Raw genomic sequence first — 24,128 nt, forward strand, 5'->3', positions numbered from 1 at the left:
TCCTATTTAAAATCTCTCCTCAGGAAACAACTAATGGATGAGATATCATGAAATTAAAGCTTCCATACCACAAAGGAAGTGGTTAGTCAGTGAAGAGACAGCTGGTAGGATGGAGGAAAGTCCTCACAAGTTATATGTCTGACAGCAAAGAACTCAAGAAACAAACACATAAATATCAGGGCCAGTGAGATGGCTCATGGCTCCGGGGTAGAAACATGTTTGCTGTGCAAGCATTATGTCCTGGGTGCAAGCCCTGGAATCCACAGTGCAAGGAAAGAACCCGCTCCCCAAAGTTGGCCTCTGACCTCTACACGCGTGCTGTGGCACATATGTGTCTACTCTGACTCTTGTCTCTGTCCCTCTTTCTCTCTTACACTATTAATAATAATAAATAAAATAAAAATGTAAACAAATTAAACAAGCAATCAATAAACAGATTGACAAAGTGAGCTGTTTTTTTTTAACCCCCTCCCCAGATAAAGAAGTCTGGGTTCCAGGTGTTAGGAGACCCACCCAAGGCCACCCAGTTGGTGAGATTCAGAACTGGGGTTGGGGACCCAGGAGCCCCCTGAGATTCTGGGCCTCATGGAGCTGGCTGTTGCCTTGGTGATGGTGAAGTGCCCAGCAGGGCTGACCTGACCAGGCTCTGAGCCAGAAATCCTCGGCATCGGTAACAAAGGGCTGCAATATATTTCTTTGAAAATCCGAGTACCTGTTCCACGGGTTATCCTGAATAGAGCCGACAAAAATCTACATTAACCATCCATTTTTCCATTCATCTGATCATTTGGGGTCTTTGAAATAGCATAATGTTCTTAATCACGGCCCAGATGTGCGCTCTGAGAAGATTTGGGCCGTCCATTGGAGGTGGTGTGCTCCCCCCAGCAAATGGCCTCAAGGGCCTCCTGGGGAGCTCCATAAAGGGACCAGTGTCCCCAAGGGTTGCAGTCCCTCAGGACTGCTGAGTGGGACATCTCCTCCAGCCAGTTCACATGTGAGGGGCACTCTGCGGGAATGTGGTGGCGTTCTTTTGTGCTCTTTTGGTCCCCGTGTCCTCCGCGTCATGATCCGGCAGGGTCATCTTCCAGCCGTGTCAGTCAGTGGACGGTGAACTATTTTACATATTCTCTGCTATCCCAATGCCTGTGATGATCATGCTGAATGTAGGACAGCACCATAACAACAATGCTTAGGAAGCACAAGCCTTGGCTTCCTGCTCCCTCCTCCATGTGACGACCCTACAAAGCACTGTATATAGCTTCTAGATCTTTCTGCTTCTCTCCATAGATGTGCAAGTTTTCTTCTTTGTTGTTTTTGAGTACTATGACTCCCAGATTGATCTCAGATCCCTGGGTCAGTGTGATCCTCCTGCCTCAGCCACCCTTCCTACCAAATGCTAGAACCACAGGTGTATACCACCATACACATTTTTCATCCATGGGTTCAACACTCGCACTATGTGAGTAGGCATGCTGGGGCTACTTACGGAGGCCCCTGTGGGTACTGCAATTTACGTTGCTCCAGGGCTACACCTCTTTAAGACTGGTTTTTGGCCTGCCTTTGGCCTTGATCAGTAGGGATGCCAGGCTATGGAACACCGATCTGAGCAAAGGTCCGATTTCCCACTGTACTTGCCCCAGGCTTCTTGCAGGGAAACACATTGGTGTTTTGAGCCAGCCTCTTCCAGAGGCCCCTGCCTTTGCCAGCGTTCCCACGTACCTGCAGCAGGTGTTTGGGCTCTGGAGCTGGTGTTTGGAGCTGGGCCATGCTGGAGCCACCCCAGTGTTCACTGTGTCTCAATGGATAGATGAAGGATGGAGCTCACCTTGATAGCTATTGTTAGGATCAACCCTGACCAGCCCCACATTTGCCCAGCAAGAGATTTTCCTATCCACAATTTTTCTTCTCCTGGCTTCTTAGAAACCCTGGAAGCCAAAATTACAGAGCTGCAATGGTCTCAGAGGTGGAGGCTATGTGTCGTGAGCAAATGAATATTTCATTGAACATCTCTGGGCAGAACCTGCTCTCACTGTGTGGCTTTCAGAGCATTGTTATGGCACAGTCCATGGAAAACATGAACCCTGGCCTGGGATGTGGTTCAGTTGTTTGGATGCTGGCCCAGCATGCATAAAGCGCCGCGTTCTATCTCCAGCACCACAGAACCCAGGTGTGGTGGCTCATACTTGTAATCTCAGAACTGAAGACAAAGGGAACGGAAAATGAAGGTCATTGAGGTCAGCCTGGGCTACCTGACACCCTATCTAAAAAAAGAAGAGGATGGGGGTGTTGGGGGGGTGCAGGCAGTGGTTTTCCCTGGGTTATGTAGTCCTATGGCTGTTGGGCTTTGGACTCCCCTGCTGACTCCTGTTCTTTACGTGAGCCCTGCAGTCTCCCTGCCTCCCATCCCCAAGGAAATCACTTCCCCTCCTGGGGCATAAAGTGTTGGGCAGCAGATGCTGCTTGGTGTCCTTGGGCCAGTTTTGACACCCTATGGCTTGCTGTCCGGATGACATAGTCATATCTTGGAGCCACATGAATGACTCTTGAGGACCCACTGCCTCAGTCCACTGGGTTACTTCTTGTGGTTTGAGAAGTTTTTCTGAGAAGTTTGAGAAGTGAACAGGAATGAAATCTGACCCACCAAGGATGACCCCATTCCTTGGATGTCTATAACATGGCTGGGAGGTTTTGAGGATGGAGCTGCGATTTGGTACCTGGACACGAGGGACTCTCTATGGTTCTTAGAACCTCACAGCTGAGAAAGCAGCAGACACAGTGGGCAGGCGTGCAGGGAGTGAGGGGAATAGCTGGACTGGTTGAGTGTGCCCTGATTTGCAAAGAAATGAAAAGATGGAGATAATTGCTTTGTGAGAAATAGGATGGTCTGAGAACACAGATAAGTTTCTGCCTTCATCTTCGCAGGGCTGGAGGCCATGGGTAGATATGAGGCTGCCTGCTCGGGAGTGGGGAGCACGAAGTTGGGGGCGGGCAGAAGCCAGAGCTGTTGGAATGGGGCAGGACGCCAGCACTTGATTAGTTTGGAGATGTCTCCTCAGTCCCATGGGTGTGCTCTTCTCTCTTTCCAGCCTGGCTGATGTCAGGGCTACTTGCGTTTGGCAGGGCAGGGGATGAAGGGGACAGGGCAGTCTTCCGATTCTGATGAATGGTCCTTGGCAGCCTCCCTAGCGTCATTCTTGAGATTTGCAGTGTGAGGCTTCCTAGGCAAAGGGAAAGCAGGATTTATCAGGGTGGTGAAGCCCAGCTTTGGAGGAAGACATTTAACATGTCTGGGGAGGGGACTGCAAGGCCCTCTGATTTATCCTGAGGGGCAGGCTCCTATCAAGGCTGCCACATTGGCGCTGGGACTCTGCACTCTTGTGGTCAAGGGAACACTTTTACTCTTTTGGAGATTAGGAGATGTGGATTTATTTTTAAAGGTTTGGTTTCATTTATTTGTTTTTGTATAGGGAGAAAGCTATCAACATAAAGTTAGTCCCTGGTGGGATACTAGGGGCAGGAGGCTTCCTCAGGGCAAAAACAGAGCCTCTTAGTGTTGGGCTGTGGAGGCCAATGGCGGAGGCCCCTCCTTTCCTCTCTAGTCTCCTGCTGATCAGATCCCAGTAAGTCTGGAAAACAGAGCAAGGTCTGGGGATGGTGAAGCAGCTGAGAAGAGGGCCAGGGAAAGGGAGAGGGGTGGCCAGACTGGACAGTCACCTCGGCGTTGGCCTCCTGTGTACAAACTTGGCTTTTCTGCTTTATTCAGAAGGCAGCAGAAGTGTGTGTATGCCCTATAAATAGAAGATAGAGTTCTCTCCGCACCCACATGCTGCGAGGGATGTGAGGTGCGTGCACAATCAGTCCCAGCTTCTGCCGCCCTTGGTCCTGAAAGTGCCTTTTCATGGGCCGCTCAGGAGGTTATTCGTCCTCATTTGCAGTGTGAGCTATTGACCAGCCTTCAATGCCTGCCTTGTGTCGCCTCCCCCGGCAGGCAAGTGCCGGTGCTGCTGGGGAGGCCCAGACAGAGGGCTCTGAATCACACTCAGGATGTCACGGGTGCCCACGATAACCGATGCCAACAGACTGGTGTTCCTGTGTGCTGTGTGCTTCTCATAGAAGGACATGGGATGAGTGGTATCTTCTGTCAGATGAGACAGGTGCATGTTCTTAAGGCTTGGGGTGAGTGGAGGCAGAGGCTGACATGAGAAGACCCTAAGAATCCCCCTCAATGCAGGCAGTGTTCTGTGGCCTAGAAACACAGACATGAAGGCAGCAGACGGAAACGCCTGCCCCGGATGTTCTGTTGGTATGGGGCAAGGGCAAGGGTTTGTGAAAAGATAAATAAGACTGGTTTTTAGGGCTAGAGATAATGAAGAGGCTGCATCTGGGTGGTAGTTACAGAACAGCCTGAAGAAGTGACCTCTGTAGGGACCCCAAATGCATGGGTCTGTGCTTCCCCTGCCCTGTCCAGGGCCCAGGACAAGCACTGTTAGTCTTCATGTACCATGTTCTAGTTAACATTAAGTGTCAGCTTGGTAAAGCCTAGAATTACTTTCTAGAAAGGATTCTCAGTTGAGTAGTTGTGTTTATCAGGTTCATCTACTGGAGACTTTTTTGGTTGTTAGTAGATAGGAGACTCTGTCCACTGTGTGGAGGCACCATTCCCCGAGTCTGTGTAAGGAAGGTTAGCTGAGCACGAACCTGAGTAAGTTAGCAAGCAGCATCCCTTCAGGTATATATCCTCCTTTTGTTCCTGACTTCCCTCAATGAAATATAAGCAAAATAAACCCTTTTCTCTAAGGTGCTTTTGGCCCAGAGTGTTTTATCAAGTAACGAAAAACAAACTAGGGCATACGCTTTTCCCAGTGTCTCTGATGCATTCCAAGCAGTCATTATACTCCAACCCCTTTGATGTAGTAGAATAACTCTTTCAAGGTCCATAAAACAGTGCTGGTGAGTAGCTCAGTTGGTAGGGTGTCTGCCTAGCATACCAGAGGCCCTGGGTTCAATCCTAGTCACTACCTAAACCAAGTAGTCCCAGTCACTGTGGAAGTAGGAGCAGGTGGATCAGGAGTTTAGGGGTCCATAAAATGGTGTCTGACTGCTGCCACCCCTGGGAAACAAGAGCTCATTGGAAGGGACGCAAAGAGGAGGAGGGTCTAGGGATATGGCTCTGGCTTCAGTGTATGAGATTTTAGCACCTTCAGAATGAGACAGGTAGGAGAGATGAAGCAGGCTGTAGGAGTTTTGCGCAGATGAACTTTGTAACAACGGGTCCCTGGGCCATCTGTTTATCTCCGCTCTGTCCCAGTTTATGCTCATTGGCTAAGAGAGCCCCTGGTGCCTGGTCAGGTGTGGGACAGTCTGGACTCCACAGGTGCTGGCCTGAGTCAAACTAAAGATAGAACAGAGGCGTCCTGAGGATGCCACCATGCTCAAAGTTGGCTCAGTCTCCATGGGCAACCTAGGCCAGACCTCCTTGGGTAGCGATGAGGGATTCCTTTTACTACAAGGTCAATTTTTGGTCTTGTTCTTTGTGTATTTCTGTCTCTGTCTCTCTCTGAGAGCTTCACATATTTTTGGCTGACCTTGAACTTACTATGTTGTTGAGGATGACCTTGAACCTCTGATCTTCTGCCTTTACTTCCTGAATGCTGGGATTAGCACCACCGTGTTCAATCTGTGCAGTGCTGGGGAGTGAGTCTAGTTCTTGAGACATGATAAGCAGACACTCCACAGACAGAGCCACATCCCTTGCCCAAGATCAGTGTCTCTTAAGATACCCAGTGGCAACCTAGAAGGTCCTGAAGAGTCGGAACAAATCAATACAAATGCCAAGGATGCGAACTGGCATGATTCAGCCTCCTGGTCAACTTGACCTTGAATAAGAGAAGCGAAGTTTCTCACACTGGGGTCATAAGGAGCTCTGCTCACCAAGCTGACTGTGCCACTAGAAAAGTCTCTCTCTCCTTAGGTCCTTTCAGAGCCTGAGGTTTGTGCTGATCCACCATGCACCATGGCCCCTGCAGGTAAAGACTCAGCAGGCTGAGATTATCCACTCTTGAGAGCCTTTACCTGAGACATTTCTGCCATGTTCTCACAGGTCTCTAATATCCTCGTAAGTTGTAAAACACTTTCCAACACTTCCATTCGGCCACTGTGCAAGCTTCTCCCTCCTGGCTCTTCCAATGCCACCTGCTGCATCTGCCTCCACACCCCAGTGTGTGCATCTGCCTCCACTTTTCTATGCTCTACCTGTCCCAAGTCTGGTTTACTCCACCCAGGCTTTCCAGGTCCTCTACTTGCTGCTCTCGATCTTGTTCAGTGGGCCTTCCACACTATGAAGCAGGAGGAAGTTCCCTAACTCTGGAACCCAGCTCCTCTCTCTGCCTGTTAGCATGCAGAGAGAAGGGACAGAGGGAAGAAGCCAGCTGACTTATTTACATGTCTCTCCTTTGGAAATGATCCTGGGGCATTTTCTTATTTAATTATTAATGCCCCGATGGTGCCTGATAGGTTAACCTCTGTCACTCCAAATGGAGTCATCTAATAACCACGGTGGCAGGATTGATTGTCCCTTGGTCATCTCATAAGCATATGTCTTTGGTTCATGTGCTCCCCGAGAGCTCCTGGGAAGTCCCACTAAAGTGACTGGGCAGGAGTTGTTCTCACATGGTGACAGGTTTTTTTTCTTGGCTGCTTTTCTGTCTTCCCAACTGAAGTGTTAGAGATAAGGCGATATTGTTGTTTGAGAGTCAGTCCCTGAAGTGGAGGTAGGGCTCTCCCTCCCACCGCTGATTGCTTACCACACATCAGAAAGATAAAGGACGCTTGCTAGGATGATAGCAGGGAAGGCAGGTGACCACACTGGAGCGTGGGGCCTCTGCTGTCACTGTCTGGGGGCTAAAACGGATGTTATCAATGGTCCTGGTTCTTGTCAAGCCCTGTTGGGTAGTAGATGATGGTGCTGAAGATGAAGAGCAGGCTGAGGGGGAGGTGGAGCAGGAGTGAGGAACCTAGCCTGATAAAAAGAGGAGAGAGATACAGAGGGAGAGAGTCTGTCTGTCTGTCTGTCTATCTGTCTGTCTGTGTCTGTGTCTGTGTCTGTGTACAGGATCGCATACCCATATGTTCACAGAGGCCAGAAGAGGACATCAGACACCCTATTCTATGACTCTCCACCTTGTCCCCTTGATTCAGAGTCTCTCAGTGAATCCAGAACTAGACTTGCAGCCATCAAGCCTCAGTGATCCCCCTGTCTCCACCCCTCCTGGTGCAGGGGTCCCAGTGCTTGCAGTCGCACCTGGTGCTGGGATCCAAACTTAGGACCTCACGCTTATGCAGCCAACACTCTCACTGAGGTAGCTCTGTAGGTTCTTGATTGACTGGCTGGCTGACTGGCTGGTTGGTTTTAGGGCTGGCAATTGAACTCAGGGTCTTGCACACACGATGCAACTGATGTACTATTGAGCCATACCCACAGCCCAGGATACATATCAGGCTTGGCCAAGTTCCAGGAGGAGTCTGAGTGTTAGGGGACCTGAGAGGCATCATCATTCCCCCCCTTCCCAATGTCGGACATCTTTCTCTCTCTACTCCCACCGGAACTGAACATGGCCCTGGATAGAGACTTGACTTTCAGGCTCAGACTGTCAGTCTGTACCGTTTTCCCACTCCATCCATCTCCTCTTCCAGGGTGCCCATCCAGACAACCATCACCTTCTCTGCCATGGTCAGTCTCCAGTGACTCCTGCCAGTTAATTGGACTCTGACAATTTAGAGGAAGCAGCAGGGTCACCCTTCCTGCCCCCAAGGGATCTGTAGATGCCCTTGATCTCTGGCTAAATCTGCACTTAGCTGGGTGATTACCAGAATGTATGGAGACAGTACAACCTCATTAGTTATTAATTTAGAACCCATGGTTACACAGAATTTGTGATGATTTGCTTGTAGTTGGGGGAGTTTCTAAAGAAAGGATTTAACTAGAAATGCCTGAGGTGGGAGCAGAACAGTTAAGCGTCTAGGAGAGGAGGGTCGCATGGAGTACCGTGTCTGGAGACGTGTGTAAATACATGCCATTCTTGTTTGTCTTCCAAGGAGGATAAATGGCCCTCATCTAAGAACGTAGGGCCTGTGGGCTAGCTACCCAACCATTTCAAATCTGGGGACTGATTTCCAATGTCAAAATGTTTTCCAGAACACCCTCAGCCCTGCTTAATGGAAATTGTATTTCTTTGAGTGTCAATGGTTGAAAAGAAAAGCTGCCCTGGATTCATTAAAACCTTTAAATAAATCATAATAGCACCTCTGTCGTGAGTCATGGTGATGGGTCAGCTCACAGCGGACACTGGGCTCATGGGGTCCAGCCCTTTTGGATGTGTCTTCACTGCCCTGTGTCTCCAAGGTCATTGGCCTATCAGGTGGGAACATTTAGACTAGATGGCATTCTCTAAAGCTGTAATGTAGGAGTATAAGGTCTTGGAGAGTAAGAAGCTATAGTGTAAGGGGCATAAGGTCTTGGAGAGTAAGGGGCCATTCAGCCCTGGCCCTACCTCCCACATGGCTCACTCTCCTTCCTTCTTCAGCAGCTCGGTATTGGGGATCTCTCATTTAGGAGACAAGGGAGTTGGAACTGTGTAGCTGTAGTAAGTACTTACCGTTCAGTGATACTCCAGGGGCCTTGATACCTGGCACATCACTTCCTTAAAGCCAGTTATCCAACTGTCCTAGCCCCTTTTCTCACAGCGGGAGTGCTATTTGGTGACACCAAGGAACTGATATCCTGGGGGAGGTTATCAGAGAAGAGAAGAGAAGCAGAGGTCTAGTGTTCCGGGTGGCTGGTACCCAGCATGCTCAGAAGTGCTGTCTCAGTTCACAGCCACACAGTTACGTTACTTCCTTTCTCGGCATAGGAGGAGTAGGAGGTGATGGGATTACCCAGCCTTACCAGATGATGAGGAGGAGGGAGAGGGAAGAGACTCGACTCCACAATGGCCAGATCCGAGTTTTTGTATCAAGCATAGACTTGGGACTGGGGGATGGGGTGGTGCTCCGAACACAGAGTGGGCCTCTTCCTGGGGAGATCTTGGACCTGTGACTCAAGACACCCCCCTTCAGTTACTCAGAGCTGTCTCCACGTTAGTCAGTGATGTAAAATTCCCGCGCTCATTACCGTATGGCAGCTGCGGGGATCCCGGCCTGTTTACTGTCTCCTCATCCACTTTGAGGGAGGACGGGCCTTAGTACCAAAGAGCTGCAACACGAGGTCTGAGTAAGCCGCTCTCCTTTCTGTTCTCTCTGTTCTCCCACACAGGGCCCGATGGCGCCATCCACGGTGGGCCTCCTTGTCGTCTCCCTTCTGCAAGCTGCCATCACTCTGAACCCTGAGGACCCCAATGTGTGTAGCCACTGGGAGAGGTAAGCTGGCATTCCCTGGAGGGCTCCGTCTGGGTGTGGCACTCTGGAGACATACCAGAAGCAGGAGAGGCAGCAGCTGGCTGTGGAGGGCCTGATGCCCAACAAGGAGGTGAGACAGGTCAGGGCAGCTCAGACTGAAGGTCAGGGTAAAGCAATGTGGATCTCTGAAACCCAGGGCTGTGGGAGGACAAGGTGGTGGCATGTGAACGGCAGGTGATCACATCCGGTCCTTTCCTCTTTTGCATCCCCATCCTGTACTAGAGACTGTTCTCATTACTTTGACGAAACATCTCACAAATATGGCTGACAAAAGGCAGGGTTATTTTGACTCACAGTTTAACGGTACAGAGCATCATGCAGGGAAAGCACAGTTGTGGGAGTGTGAGGTGACTGTTCACACCTGACAGTGGCTCACACACGGCGGCAGCTCACACATGACAGTGGCTCACGTGCAGCAGTTGCTCACATGCGGCAATGGTTCACACGCAGTAGTGGCTCACATGCAGTAGCAGCTCACACGCGGCAGCGGCTCACACGTAACAGCAGCTCACATGCAACAACTGCTCACACACGGCAGCGGCTCACACGCGGCAGCGGCTCACACGCAGGAAACAGAGAGACAAACACTTGTGCTCACTTCTCTTTCTCCTTTCTATTCAGTTCAGAACCCCAGCCCGTGGACATAGTTGCCCCCCTTCAGGCAGAATCTTCCAACCTCAGTTAACCCAGTCTAGAAATCACCTTCCCCCGCCCCCCCAGATGGAGATTTTCTTTCTAGATGACCAGTTTGCCTTCTAGGTTTGCCTCTAGTTCTGGTCAAGTTGACCATCAATCAATATCAGCTACCACACACCTGTTTACAGATGAGGGAGTAGAGGCCTGGGGAGTTCTGTCTCTGTCTACAGCCAGAGTGGTGGCAAGAGGAGGTATGGATTGTGGTCCTAGGTGTCTTATCTAGGACTCTGGGATGTCTGTCATAGTCTCCTAGGCCTGGCAGCAATGGCAGAATGGGGTGATGGGGAGGGAGCCTCTGGTTTTGGTTTGATCAGGGCAGGAGGCTAACTCAGGCAGGGTGGCAGGACCACAGCAGGGGAGCCTGCCGCATATAGGCTGCGGCATTGAGTACTAGCGTCTAGGCTAGGTCCCTGCAGATGGGCCTGACTTTGAAGCCCAAGGTTAAAGTATTGATTTTGGTGAGCAGAAAGACAGTGACCAGAGACCCAATCAGGAAAAACTGAATTAAACCCTGGAATTGATTGGCCATGCTGACCAGGATGACTCTGCCACTTAGACACTAATAAATCAAATGAGTAAAATTAAGATGGAGACCCGATGGGGGAAATGGATGGTGGAGGAGGGAAAGCAAGATAGGCCCGTGAGGATGGATGGCCAGTCTCTGGGCAGAGAGAAACATCTCGTCGAGGCAAGACCGGGCACTGGGGTAGCCTAGACACCCGTAGGCCAAGAAGACTGGGGGGAGGAAGAGGGCCAGTGCCTGCTCCCGTGTGTTGTCTGGTGGCTGGATGTCCTATGCAGAGCTGTGGTGACACCAAGGCCAAAGCAAAGAGTATTTCTGTGGCTCAGGCTGTCCTAGCCTGGATTTTTCTACCTGCCAGCTGTGCTCCTTGGGGGAGCCTCTAAAACAACTGTGAGCCCACAGCCAGGTCTATCCAGCAAGGCAAGTAAACATTCTCACCTCACAGGCTCATGGGAGGAGCAAGGGAGCCAGGTTCGTGACAGTGCTTGGCAATCATTGTCTTCACATTGGCAACATTGGCTCAGGACAGGGTCGTTATCAACTCGGGCACAGAGATTTACTAGGGGGTGCATGAACGCAGGCTCTGGAGCCCAGGCCAGGGACTCAGATTCAGTGTTCCATGATCCATCTTTCTCACTTTCCCTTTCCTTCCTGGTTGGTGAATCTAAGCCTTTGCTTCCCAGTGTTCAGGGAGCCTCACTGATAGACAGAACTCCTCCTTAGCCTATGGTTGGGGCCTTCTTCCCCAGAGAAGCTGTTCATCACCAGTCAGGCAAGACTGATGCAGCGGCCAGGATCTAGGATTCTGCTGCCTCTTTGGTCATCTGTGTCTTCTTCCAAGGTCCCGGTCTTGGTCTCTTTCTCTCTCTCTTACAGAGAGCTATCCCTTTTAACAGGACCCATAATGAATCTATTCAAACTTGAAATGAAACTCTACCTGCCTCACCTGCCCAACATGAACAAGATTGGAACGTGAAAATGTTGGAAGTGAGCTGACTCTTAGGTGACTGCAGCTCTCAGCTCAGGCCATGGCCTGCATGAGAGAACAGGGAGCCACCCAGGAGTGAAACCCAGGTTTTTTCCCCCCTCTACTCCTGGGAAGGAGGCTATCTGTGATTCCTTCTTCTAAGATCTTCCAACCAAGATCCCCTGATACTGTGTTTAGATGTATCTTGTCTGTTCCATTCCATAAACACACCCCAGTCCTCAGAGAGTACTTGGGGATACTTTCTCAGCTGGGTTAGCCCCTCTGGAGGGCTTCTTGTTAATTATGTCCCTCTACCACAAAACCCAAGATAGTGCACCGTCCTTCTCCCCTGCTCCCCTGTGTGTAGTTGGTAAATCCTGGTGCTACATGATGGATTAGCCCCTCATTAGCATGTTGGCAAGTGAGCAGTGTTAAACTACCCAGCTGTAAAAGCAGGGCACACACTGCTGGTTGGAGACTTGGCACTGGTACAAGGCCCTCTCACTGGACTTGCTCAGCCCTGGGGATCCTACAAAGCTGAGTCCACCCCCATGACATCAACAGTCTCCCCCCCCCCCCACCTTGGGGACTGGTTCCTTTGCCTCAGTCAGCACTGGAATAGCAAGCTGAACCCCCAAGTGTTCAACAAAGGTGGGGTGCCCATTTTGTAGCAGGACTTGCTTCCTGCCCCCAACATGGTAAGGAGGAATCATTCCATGCCTACCACAGGAGGAAAATCGTTGCATGTCACACTGATGAAGGCTAGCATCTATTAAGCACTTACTATGTATCCAGTGAGCATTTTTACTGTTTTTTTTTTCCATCAAGAGGTACAGATTACTGTCCCTGTCCTTTAATTCTCACTGCAACCCACCAAGTCCCTCGTATTTGTCACAGATTTTCAAATGAGGACGTGGAGGCTTACGGGAGTTCAATGACATGTTTAAGGACATGCTAGTGAGTGATAGGCCCCATATAGGCCTCCAGGCCCAGGCTCTGACTCATTCATTTGCCTTCTAAGAGACAGCCTTGCAAAACACAGCACGGTGCTGTGGAATTTTAGAAAATCTGTGGGAAGCAGGGGTGGATGCTTGACCTGTCGGTTTCTTAAGGCCTAGCAACGAGCAGGGGTGTGGGCCATGCCTGCCTAGACTTATATGTCTGGACCACATCTCCCAGGTACCCACCCCCAGAGACGTTGTTACCATCCTGATTGTTGGAACTTGCCACTCGCCTGGGTCTGCTCACGCTGTCCATTCCTGGCCTGCTTGCAGGACTCCAGACCTTCAGCCTCGCAGGCATCAGGGAGCAGACTGTGGTCCCACTGCATCCAGCCCTCTTGTAAATGAAACAACAGTTTCCTCAGGCAAAGCAGATGGGCTTTTACAGCCTGGGCCTGGCCATCTGGCCCAGGTCAGTGAGCCTTCTGGGGAAAACATGGAATACCAGTCTACGTGACAATTAATTCCTGACACGCTCTCCAGCCTGCCCAGTAGGTGTGTGCTGCACATCGGCAGACATGCGTCAGTAGTGCCACTTCATGTCACCTCGCCAGGGTGGCAAAGGAAAAGCCTGCTTCGGTGAAGCCCAGAACAGATTTCATGTGGCTTCTGTCTGCTGGTCCAGGTTACAGCTAGTAGGCAGGATGATAGTGACTGCTTCCACCGGAAGATCTGGAGACACGCACTCTATGTAGCCCCAGCCATGCTAGAGATGCAGTAGATGAGAAGGCCGCTGGGAGAACTAGGGGAAGTTGCTTAGACTGTGATGCTGTGTCCTTATCTTTCAAAGTAAGATTAATTCTTCTACCTGCTTTATAAGAGTATCAAGAAAAGGCTGTTGGTCAAGTGTTGGCCTAGAAAGCTTGAGGACCCAAGTTTGAGCTTCCAGAACCCACATTAAACAAATAGTCACACTAGACATGCTGATGAGTTCTTGGAATCCCAGTGCTGGGGAGACAGAGATAGGTGAACCCCTGGGTCTCACTTTGGCCACCTTAGTCTATTCTGCAAGTTCCCAGTCAGTAAGAGTCCCTGTCTCATAATGCAAGGTGGCAGGCATTTGAGAGACAACAGCCAAGGTTGTTCTTAGGCCTCTACACACATGCACACATACAAGTACACTCAATGTACTCCTGTACACAAACACATATGAAAGAATGGAATTAAAGGGCTTATTATGGGGCGTTCAGTCAGCAGCAGTTGATAGTGGTACAGCGGGGCAAGCTGCCTCTCCTAGCTTCAGTTTCTTCATGTATGCAATGGGGCCATTTATGCACTTGTTTTAAAGAACATCTCCCATACACATAGGTTAAAGACAATGAGAATCCGAACAAACACATCATTATTATTACTTTAGAGAGAGGATCTTGTATGTTGCCCAGACTGACTCCTGGCTCAGTATATCCTCTAGCCGCTATGCTTGAGGCTATATGGTGCATACCAACATACCTGGATAATATAAAATACTTTTGACCTGTGGAATCTGCCTTCTGGAACCATACAGAAGAAACCTAAACCTAATAAGGGAAACAGAATTTAAGAATTTACTTGGGTCAAAAGTTAGTAAGGTTATGGTTTAGTTTCTTTTCCTATTATAGTAACAAAATATTCAGACAAAAGCAACTTATGGGAGAAAAGATTTGTGTTGGCTTGCAGTCCGCATGGTGGGGAAGTCACAGTAGGAGTTGATCATTTCCTATCCACAGTCAGAAAGCCAAGGACAAAGGCCACATGCTGCTACTCAACTTACTCGTTCCTTTTCATATACTTAGTTCAGGATTCCAACCCAGGGAATGGTTCCCCCACAGTGGGCAGGATTTCTCCCTCATTGACTGGGATACCATGTGCCCTGCATGTGTGCTCAGAGGCACAGCCTCCTGCTAATTTCTAGATTCTGTCGAGTTGACAGTTATCGCTAACCAGCACAGATATGACCTAGGGTCATGGCTGAGATCCAGGACAGAAGTCTGGGAGCTGGGAGGGGAGGTCAGAGCTGGGTCCTGGTCTTGGCACTGTGGGCTGGGCAAGTCTGAGAAGGGAGGTTGTTCTGGCATGGCCTTGACTTTCACTGACTATGGCGTCCATCTTTTGTCTGGCTCTCAGCTATGCCGTGACTGTGCAGGAGTCTTATGCACACCCCTTTGATCAGATCTACTACACACGATGCGCAGATATACTCAACTGGTTCAAGTGCACCCGGCACCGGTAAGTCCTCCCCAGGGGACAGGGTGGAGGGTAGATGCCCGGCTCTCTAGCTTGTTACTGAGAGACCATGGGGCAGGCATTGTGTGCACGGTCCATACTGTGTTCCTGGAATTCTCTAATGCTGGTGGTCTGAGATGCTGTGAGCTGCTTTCTTTCTGACTAAAAGTGATGAACTTCATAACCTGTGAGCAGGGAACCCTCAACCAGCAACATGGGAAGTTGGTGGATGAGCACCCCAACTTCCTCACCAAGAGGGAAGGGTACAACTCCGAGGCATTTCTGTTCTGTACCCCATCAATTCCAGGATAGAGCCCCTTGTGTACAGTAGTCACCCACTTAGTAACACATCCTCAGCCGGCTGCTTGATGCTCGCTTCTGACCTCTCTGGGGAGTTGCCTGCCTGTGACCCTTGCCAGAGGCAGGGGCAGAAGTTGGCACTGGTCTTGCCCTGGACACTGGGATTCCTGTGTCAACACTTGAGTTTGTTCCATAGTGTGGCTCCATTGTCTCAGGGGACTACACAGCCTTCCATTGCCCTGGGGCTGGGTGAGTGAGCGGCTGCTTATTAAAATAGGCTGTGTTCCTGGAACGTGAATGATTTTGCTAAATTATTAAGCTCTGTGGAGCTTTTCCGATGACCTGGAGTGGGCATGCTGACAGCGGCATCATCTGTCTGCGGGGTGTAGTAGCTTGGTCCAGCATCTTCCCCAGAGCAGCCTAGCCCCAGGCTGCACCTGCCCTGCTTCCTACACTGGGAGCATACAAGGCTGGGGGAGCCAGAAGGAGTGGTGCCTTTCTCCTGGGAGGTATCGGTGGTGCAGGGTTTAACTCCCAATGGGAGACTTGGGAGTCATCTCATGTGGCAGGGAGAATGGCCCAGTGCCTTCTGTGTCAACCCAGAATAAAGACCATTATCTCTCTCTCTCTCTCTCTCTCTCTCTCTCTCTCTCTCTCTCTCTCTCTCTCACACACACACACACACACACACACATACATACACACACACACACACACACACACACACACACACACACACACACCACTTCCAGGCCAGGAACTGCCTTTCTGTGTGTGGGGAAGTAGCTTCCTAAGAGGCCAGCTTACCCATTATGGGTTTTTGACAAAGTAGAATGACCTTAACTTAATACATTCCCAAATATCACAGATTTCCCATGAGGTCCTCATTGTCGTTTGTCATGAGGTGAGAATTTTAAAGATTTGGGAGGGTTGTCCAGGCTGCGGCTGAAGGAATAGCCTCCCAGCCTGGCCCAGAACGCTGTGTGAAGCAGGCTAAAGGGACTTCAGCACCGCTGTTCTTCACAGAGGAAACGAGGGCGGCCCCCTGGGTACGACAGGGAAGGGGAAAGAGCTGTGTCTTCAAGGCCCTGGGCATTTCCTCTCTGCCTTTAATGGGCATTTCAAATCTACCGCACTGAACGTGGCAGGGGCTTTTCTTGTCCGTGCCCCCTGTGACTCCTCCTAAGGACTCAGTCCATACACCCACCTCCTCCTGTCTTACCCCAGCCGAAACGCTCTGAAATGCCAGAAAGCCACCAGAGAGATCCGGTACCAAGCATTAGGCAGGGCACTGTGGCTTGGCAGTTAGAGAGAACTGAGTTTGAATCCTGCTTCTGGCAGTTTTTTCTCAAGATAATGTATTTTTTATTAGCCTATATGAATTGTAGAAAATAACAGATCTTATTATGACATTTTTATATAGGAGTATAATATACCTTAATCATGGTCCCCCCACCTCTCATTTCCCTTTCTTGTCTGACCCTGACATTTGTGACCGCAAGCAAGTCATTAACCTCTCTGAATATCAATTTCTCATCCATAAAGCAATGGGTAGTGGGCTGGGGGAAACATAAAGTAAGAACGAAAGCTCTAAAAGACAAATGAGAGAAATGGAATTAATGGGGTGTGATGATGGGGTGTGGCAATCGTCCCTGACCCAGGAGGCTGCTGGGAGAATCTTGCCTATAAATCTCGGGGCCAGAACCAAGTCTCAAAATATCGTGTCTCTGTAAAAACTAGAATCCCATGCTAGCTTCTTCCTGGGCAGCTTGGGGGCAGGGTTAGAGCTTCCTGGGGAACAGCACGCCCTCTGCAGGAGGCCTGAGGAAGTTCATGTGGGATGCCACGATAAGAGTCCTCTTGCAGCCTCTCCATCATAGGCCAACATCCTGGCATATGATGGCAGTGGGCACCAAAGCTCTCAGGATTCCATTCCTATCCAGGTCCCCAGGGTTTCTCCGAGTCCAGAACCCAGTGTTTTTAAGGGCCCTAGGGGAAGCCCCACCCCCGTGACCCTCCACAATGTCACCCCAGCAGCGTTCTTGGCAGCCCTTGTATCTGGAAGAGACAGGGAAGTCAGCAGGTTCCTCCAGCACCACGTGGGTAATACATTCTGCTCCACAGCGGCCCATATCCCACCATCGATTTTTCTTTATTGCGTTCTTTCATATTCGAAGCCGCCATGCATTTTAAAGTAATTATTGAATGGCATCCTCGATAGAGCTTAACACAAATATCATTCTAAACGGGATAGATTGATTTTCAATCCTTTCAAGTGGCTCTCTCCCTCGTGCCTAGGATCAGCTATAAGACGGCGTACAGGCGTGGCCTCCGGACCATGTACCGGCGGAGGTCCCAGTGCTGCCCCGGCTACTATGAGAATGGAGACTTCTGCATTCGTAAGTAGGGGCCTTTGTGGAGGTGGGAGGGAGCCTCAGTAGACACCCTAGGGCTTTGTAAGTCCATGCATGATATCAGTGCTGAGAGGAGATTCTGGGCTTGATGCAAGTGAGGTTTGGCCTGAGATCAACCAACCTCCCCCTGCCACCAGGGCAGGTGGAGGCAGACAGTTCTAGGTCCTGTTGGAGGTCGAGGAGAAGTGGCTCCTTCTGGAATGGACCCTGTGAAGAGCAAGAAGAAGGAATTCCAAGTGCCCGGCACAGGGCAAAGCTGTCTAGATGCTTGAGAGAACTTTTCTGGAGGGCTGGAGATGATGGGTGAGAAGGTGGAAGGCTGGACGGATGGGAGCAGAAGAGGGAGGAAGGCAGGGGACTCCATGACTGGATGGCTGGATCACAGCTCCTGTGAGGGAGATGGGCTGGGTAGGTCAGAACACGAGGAGGAATGCATGAAAGATGAGCACCGCTTTTTCCTTGTTTGATTGTAGCTGCTCAGAGAATGCGTGGGATAGTACACACCAGGAAAGCAAGAGTTGAGATGCCAATGGCTGTAGGTAGGGGATGCCCAGGAGGGTGGACTCTGGCCCCGGCTTGCTGGCCATGTGACTCGGGGCAAGTTTCTTCAGCTTTCTGGGCTGATGACTTTGGGGGTCTCTCAGAGCCAATCTGACCAGTGGGATGGTACACAAAGGATCTCCTGGAGGATGTTTGGATGTCCCCCTAATTGCAGGGTGTCATGAAAGCTGGGATGTCCCTTTAACATGGCTAGTAGGGAACCCACTCATAAAGTTCCTGCCTCCTCTCAGAGAGTGATGAACCTTGCTAGTATTCTCCTGTGCTGGAAAGAACTCGGACAGGTGCGTGTGCTGGAGCTGGGAATGACGCGATGGTTCCCCTCCTGGGCTTACATTGCCTCTCATGCTAGAGAAACTGAATTCTAATCGCTCCCGAGGATGGGTGCAGGATGCTCCAAGTCAGCCCAGTAGTGATGGTACCTCAGGAAAAGTACAAAGAAAGGCACGCTGGCCAGATCCCTGAGGCTTTTCCAGTTGCTGGACTGAGTACCAAGTTGCATGAGCCCTGGGCCGGCACCTCCCTGTGGATGGAGGTTATTCCGGGGTACGCTGGTAGAAGTGAGAGCCAGCCAGGCTTGACTAGGGATCAGCAAGCCTGGGATAGGGCGACATATCAGCAGTGCTGTAGGCCAGGCCTGGGTTTGACTCTTAGTCTGCCACTTCTGGCCTCTTGGTTGTCATGGAGTCAAGCAGTCAGAATGTGCTGGGCACAGTTCTAACCGTGTCTCATTCATTGTCAGACAACAACCCTGTGGGGACAGGTGCCATTGTTTCTTTCATTTTGCAGATAGGGAGACGGAGTCACAGAGGACATAAGTAATTTGGTCAAGATCACAGAACCAGGAAGTGGCAGCACTCGTGCCGGAGTCTAGGCTGTCTGGGCTCCAGGAACTGTGCTCTCCAACAGGTTAGACAGACCAGCTCCTGCTTCACGAACCCATGTGACTTCAGTTTGCAAACCTGTAAAATGGGCCCAGCATCAGCTGCATTGCTAGACACAGAGGAAGGCTGTAGTGGTGAGGAATGGCGGGCTGCGTTCCTGCCGCCCAGCTAGCTCTACCCGAAATAATTACATGGAAACTGTATTCATTTAAACACTGCCTGGCCCATTAGTTATAACCTCTTATTGCCTAGCTCTTACATATTGATTCAACCCATTTCTATTAATGCGTATTGCCACTTGAGTGTGGCTTACCAGGACAAGTCTAACCGGCGTCCATCTTGGAGAGGAGAGCTATGACGTCTACCTACCTCTGCTTTCTTTCTCCCACAATTCTGTTCTGTTTACTCTGCCTACCTAATTTTCTGTCCTATCAAAGGGCCAAGGCAGTTTCTTTATTAAACAATGAAAGGAAGACATAGACAGATGACACTCCTCCATCAGAGGGCCTTTGCAAATGCCAGTTCCCTTTTCTGTGGCCTTGACTTTGACTTCAGCTGTTCAAGGGGTTCATAAACATTTCTCTGGGAACCCACACTGTGCACAAGACCGAGTTGCACAGTACAGTTCTAGCAATCTAACAATGGCCATCGCCCACTGGAGAGATTGAGAACCCAGTAGTTGCTCAGCCCAGGAGGCTGGTTGTCTCGGCAGTCCCAATCCGGGGCTGGAGGCCATGTTGGAAGCCGAAGGAAGCCAATTCTATCAGCAAAGGAATCAGCAGTAGCCATTAACAGGGGAGGTGAACTCACCAGGAAGAGTGAGGGCTAATCAAAACTTTTCTTCCCTGGGCACGCATGCACGCGCACGTGTGTGTGTGTGTGTGTGTTCAGATTTCCTCTTTTTATAAGAACCTAAGTTATACTTCATTAGGCCCTTCCTAAATGACCTCATTGCCTCTATAAAACCATGTCTCCTAAAAAGGTCATGTCTGAGGGACTGAGGGTCAAGACACCAATGTCGAAGGGACACCATGAAGCACATGGCACTGCCAGCAACCTTGTCTTCCTGCTCATGGGGATGAATGACTGGGGTGGTGGCCAGCCCTGCACAGGCTTCATCCCGTCTAAGGAGTGCAGACTCCAGGCTGGGGGAAGCTGTGATAGGGACACCTGGCTGTGGGAAGGTAGAGAACAGCATCCCAACCTGACATGTGCTCCAGGCGAGGAAGGGAATATCACCCTCCCTCAGCAAAACCTTCCTAGAGTCTCGATTCTCACAGGCAGAGGGATGGCGGTCCAGGAGAGAAAGACTTAGTGGATTCGGCCACTAACTTCGCTGTGCAATCTTGGTCAAATCCCTTGGCCTCTCTGAGCCCTCCTGTGCATGAAATAGAGGAGACCTAGTGGCTGAGTGTGCAGGAGAGCAGAAAGCTCAACACAGATCTAGGGGGAAACGCTTTCTCTGCCTTTATTTCCTCTCCTCTGCCCAGAGCAGCCATCCTTGTCTGGAGCATTGCACCAGAGCTACTCACAGCGGCTTTCCTAGCTTACACCCTGTCCTTTCTCGTGGTTTGCAGACACAGCTGAGTGCCCCCTTGATTGCCAAGTATCAAAGATTTTCCAGAGATCACAGGACACGAGAGTCTTTCTTCCTCTACTTGAAACAGTCTTGGTGTCGCTGCCTGTGTGAAGCTGCTTTTTATGTCTCTTCAGAGCAGGCTGTCACCTACATGGGAGTTTGAGGCATTGAGGGGAGGCTCCGCTCTTTAAAAATACTGGCTGAGCGTCAGACTGGATGGGTTGGGTTATGCTGCAGTAACATAAAGTCCCAGAGGCTTCCAATAGCAATGTTTGGTTTCTTGTTCATGGCTAATGTCTACCTGGGCTCTCTGAGGCTGGCTCCTTGCCACTCACTGAAATACTGAGAGACTCCAGGGCACAGGGAAGTAGACTCTGACTGGTCTTGAAGGTAGAGAGCCGCAGACATTCAATGAGCATCATCAAAAAGCGTCTCAGCGTCCCATAGGATGCCCCAGGACTCACAGTTCATTTCATCTGACAGTATTGTTTCAGCACCTGCTAAGTTAAAACAGTCTCTGCGTGCTCTCCAACCAAGGTGGGCGAGGTGGGCGGCTTGCTGGTAACTCGTCAGTGCTACCTGGGAACATGGTTTCCTAGCCGACTGTATACCTGAACCTCTGACGAGTTCCCTTGGTGGTGCTGCTGCAGCTGCTCCTGGATCCCCCTCCCCCACTGAGAATCCCTGGGCCCCATTCTGAGAAGGGGTGGGTTCTGCATGCTCCTGTCCCAGCACCTACACCTTCAGTGTGGGTTGCCAAGAGGCCCAGCAGGTGTCTCCCTGATTCCTCTATTTGGCAGCAGGAAGGAAAAAGCAGGAGGGAAAAAGCCGGGGCCACAGGAGTGGCCCGGTTGGTCACTGTTAGTCCATTCTCCTGGTTTTTCATTTCCTCGGCCTCAGTTTTCTTTCAATTTTTTTTCTAACTCCCTTAAACACCCAGGCAGTGTCTTCTGTCATTCCTGGAGGCCTCAAGGACTACCAATCCACTTTTGGTTTTGTTGGGACCATTTGGAGTCCTGGCCTCCAGCTGCTCTTCCCTGCTAGAGATCTTTACTTTCCTTCTGATGTGAGTTACTGAAAGCTGTGTCAGAGTTGTTTACCAGCTCTGCTTCACGAGCACGTGTTGCCTTGGCCTTGAGGATCAGAGGATAAGGCTTTCACCTGTTGGCCCACTTGGCTGTTGGGTATACAAGCCTCCATGGTGCTGTTGAATAAAGGGCTTCTTACCAGTGTCTAGAGGTCTGTGTTTATGTTTCTCTGTGTGTCTTTGTGTGTTTCAACCTCCAGCCCCTTGCCCGAAGCTCAGGAATTGTATGGTAGTGCATAGAGCACAGACAGGCGTGGTGTGCTGCAGGTTTTGTGCTTTTTCATGGCAATTCACCAGTGGAAGAATTAAGCAGAACTTGAGGTGCATACGGTTGATAGTAGGCAGGGCTGTATAGAATTGGAGGCGGGCCCTTCAAGAAGGTCTCGCTGCTGATGGGAAACAGCAGTAGGAGGCTAGGGAGACAGCATGCACAGAGGGAATGTGTGTTGGGGGGGACTAAGATTGAGATTCGGTGGACTTTTTGTCCTAGAATTGTGACCTGGGTACTGCTGTTTCATTACCATGCTGCTAGCCTTTGTTTTTGGTGCTAAGGACTGAACCCAGGGCATGCCAGGTAAGGGCTCTACCACTGAGCCTATTGTGGACATGTCATGCAGCCAATTATCACGTCCACGGAGCACATAATGTTCTCAAAGCATCCTGTCTGTCATCTGATGTCTCATCTTTCCTTCCAGGTAAGGATCTGAGTGTAGGATACAGGTGGTACCACCATGCTCATCCGTGTGGTGCAAGAAGGGGTGGGGTTGAACCCAGGTCCTTCTACCAGTGTGGTACATTCTCAGACTTCTCCAAGGATCTTCACTAGTTCTTTCTGGGGGTCAGAGATGTCTTAGTTTTCGTTTTAAATCTGGAAATCTAAGTCTGACCTCACTTGGATGGTGGCTTAACAGCTGTGACCCTTGAGTTTCAGTCCTTCCAAGGGAGTATGGTTCACTACCTTCCGGATTTGTTATTGCGATGCTCTGAAATGAGGATGTGTCTGTGTTTGGGGCTATTTTTTAAAATAATTATTTCATTTTGTCATTGTGTGTAAGTGCACGTGCCCTTGGGGGCCAGGAGAGGACATCAAATCACCTGGAGCTAGAGAGACAGGTCGGATGATCTACCCAGCAGGGGTGATGGGAACCGAACTCACGTTCTTTGGAAAAACAGTATGTTCTGAACCATCTCTCCAGCCTTGGAGCTATTTTTATTTGTATCCTTTACCTTGCAGAGGCACACATCCTCAAGGTAAGGACTGCCCTTCAGCAGTCTGGAATGTTCCCAGCCATGGCTCCTCACCAATCTCCTTCCTCCACCCCCTCGTCCCCTCCCATCAGAGTGCCAGTGTCAAGCCCTCTCACCCCATCCGCTCGATCTTCTAAATCTTCATTTTTCACCCCTTATCTCTAGTGTCTTGTCGAGTGAGCGCCTCAGATCCATTGTTTAGATCCTGCGGCTCTGCTAATTAGCCTGTCTACTGAGGTCTGAATTCAGTTGCTCATGGTTCATTTCTAGGTTTATTGGAGCTATTTCAGAAACACATGTTCCTTTTTCTTCAGTGTCTCATCTCATGACCCGTTCTATTCCTGCTTTTATTATTTTAAACATAGTTTTTTTTTTAAATAGCTTTTTCTAGACACTTGGTCTTGAGCTTTTGGTTACATTAACTCAAATCTTTGGAATAACCATTCTGTTTGTGATATCTGCAGAGTGGTCAAGATGGTAGAAAATTTTCCCTTCCTTCCCTCCTTCCTTCCTTCCCTCCTTCCTTCCTCCCTCCCTCCCTCCCTCCCTCCCTCCCTCCCTCCCTCCCTCTCTCTCTCTCTCTTTCTTTCTTTCTTTCTTTTTCTTCTTTTTCTTCTTTTTTGTTTTTTGGTTTTCAAGAGAGGGTTTCTCAGTAGCTATGGAGCCTGTCCTGGAACTTGCTCTGTAGACCAGGCTAACCTCGAACTCACCTCCTGCTTCTGCCTCCTGAGTGCTGGAATTAAAGGTGTGCACCACCACTGCCTGTCTATAAAGTTTTCTCTTAATGGGTGTCTCCTTTTAATTATCAAATGTGTGTGTGTGCACACATGTGTGCACATACATATGTGTGGGTGTATGTGCATGTGAGTGGAGGTCAGAGGTCAATGTTGGGTGTCTCTTTCAATTACTTTCCACCTTATTTTTGGAGACAGGTTCTCTCACTGAGCCTGGAGCTCATCCCTTTGGCTAGATTGGCCATGGCCAGTGGGCTGCTCCTGTCCACCTCCCCAGGGGAAGACTGCGGGTGTGTGCCATGTGCCTGACTTTTACATGGAGGATGCTAGAGATCTGAACTCAAGTCTTCATGCATGCGCAGCAAGCACCGACCAACTGAGCATCTTCTCAGCCTTGGCTGTCTGTTCTCCAGCATTCTTCTCCCCCATGTTCTGGGTCACACAGGGATCCTACCCATTGCTTTTGTATCTTCTTAAAAACA

The 24,128-nt window shown here is 50.1% G+C and overlaps 1 protein-coding gene across 12 annotated transcripts in view; it reads left to right on the plus strand.

Moving 5' to 3' along the window:
- The window catches only part of Megf11 (multiple EGF like domains 11), a 322,674-nt gene that overhangs the window by 100,497 nt on the left and 198,049 nt on the right, over positions 1-24,128 (plus strand). For 11 of the 12 annotated variants that reach the window (XR_015737665.1, XM_087905311.1, XM_087905307.1 and 8 more), the window contains exons 2-4: positions 9,311-9,414; positions 14,744-14,845; positions 17,441-17,541. Coding sequence is in view for 11 of the 12 variants with exons in the window: in XM_087905311.1 (XP_087761437.1) it covers positions 9,317-9,414; positions 14,744-14,845; positions 17,441-17,541 (301 nt within the window). In the remaining variant the exon portion in view is untranslated. Of the gene's footprint in view, positions 1-9,310; positions 9,415-14,743; positions 14,846-17,440; positions 17,542-24,128 lie in introns of those variants that run through there. The other variant, XM_087905317.1, reaches the window with a different exon arrangement.

Source organism: Myodes glareolus, chromosome 4, assembly GCF_982192425.1.
Source record: "Myodes glareolus chromosome 4, mMyoGla1.1, whole genome shotgun sequence".
NCBI lineage: Eukaryota > Metazoa > Chordata > Mammalia > Rodentia > Cricetidae > Myodes > Myodes glareolus.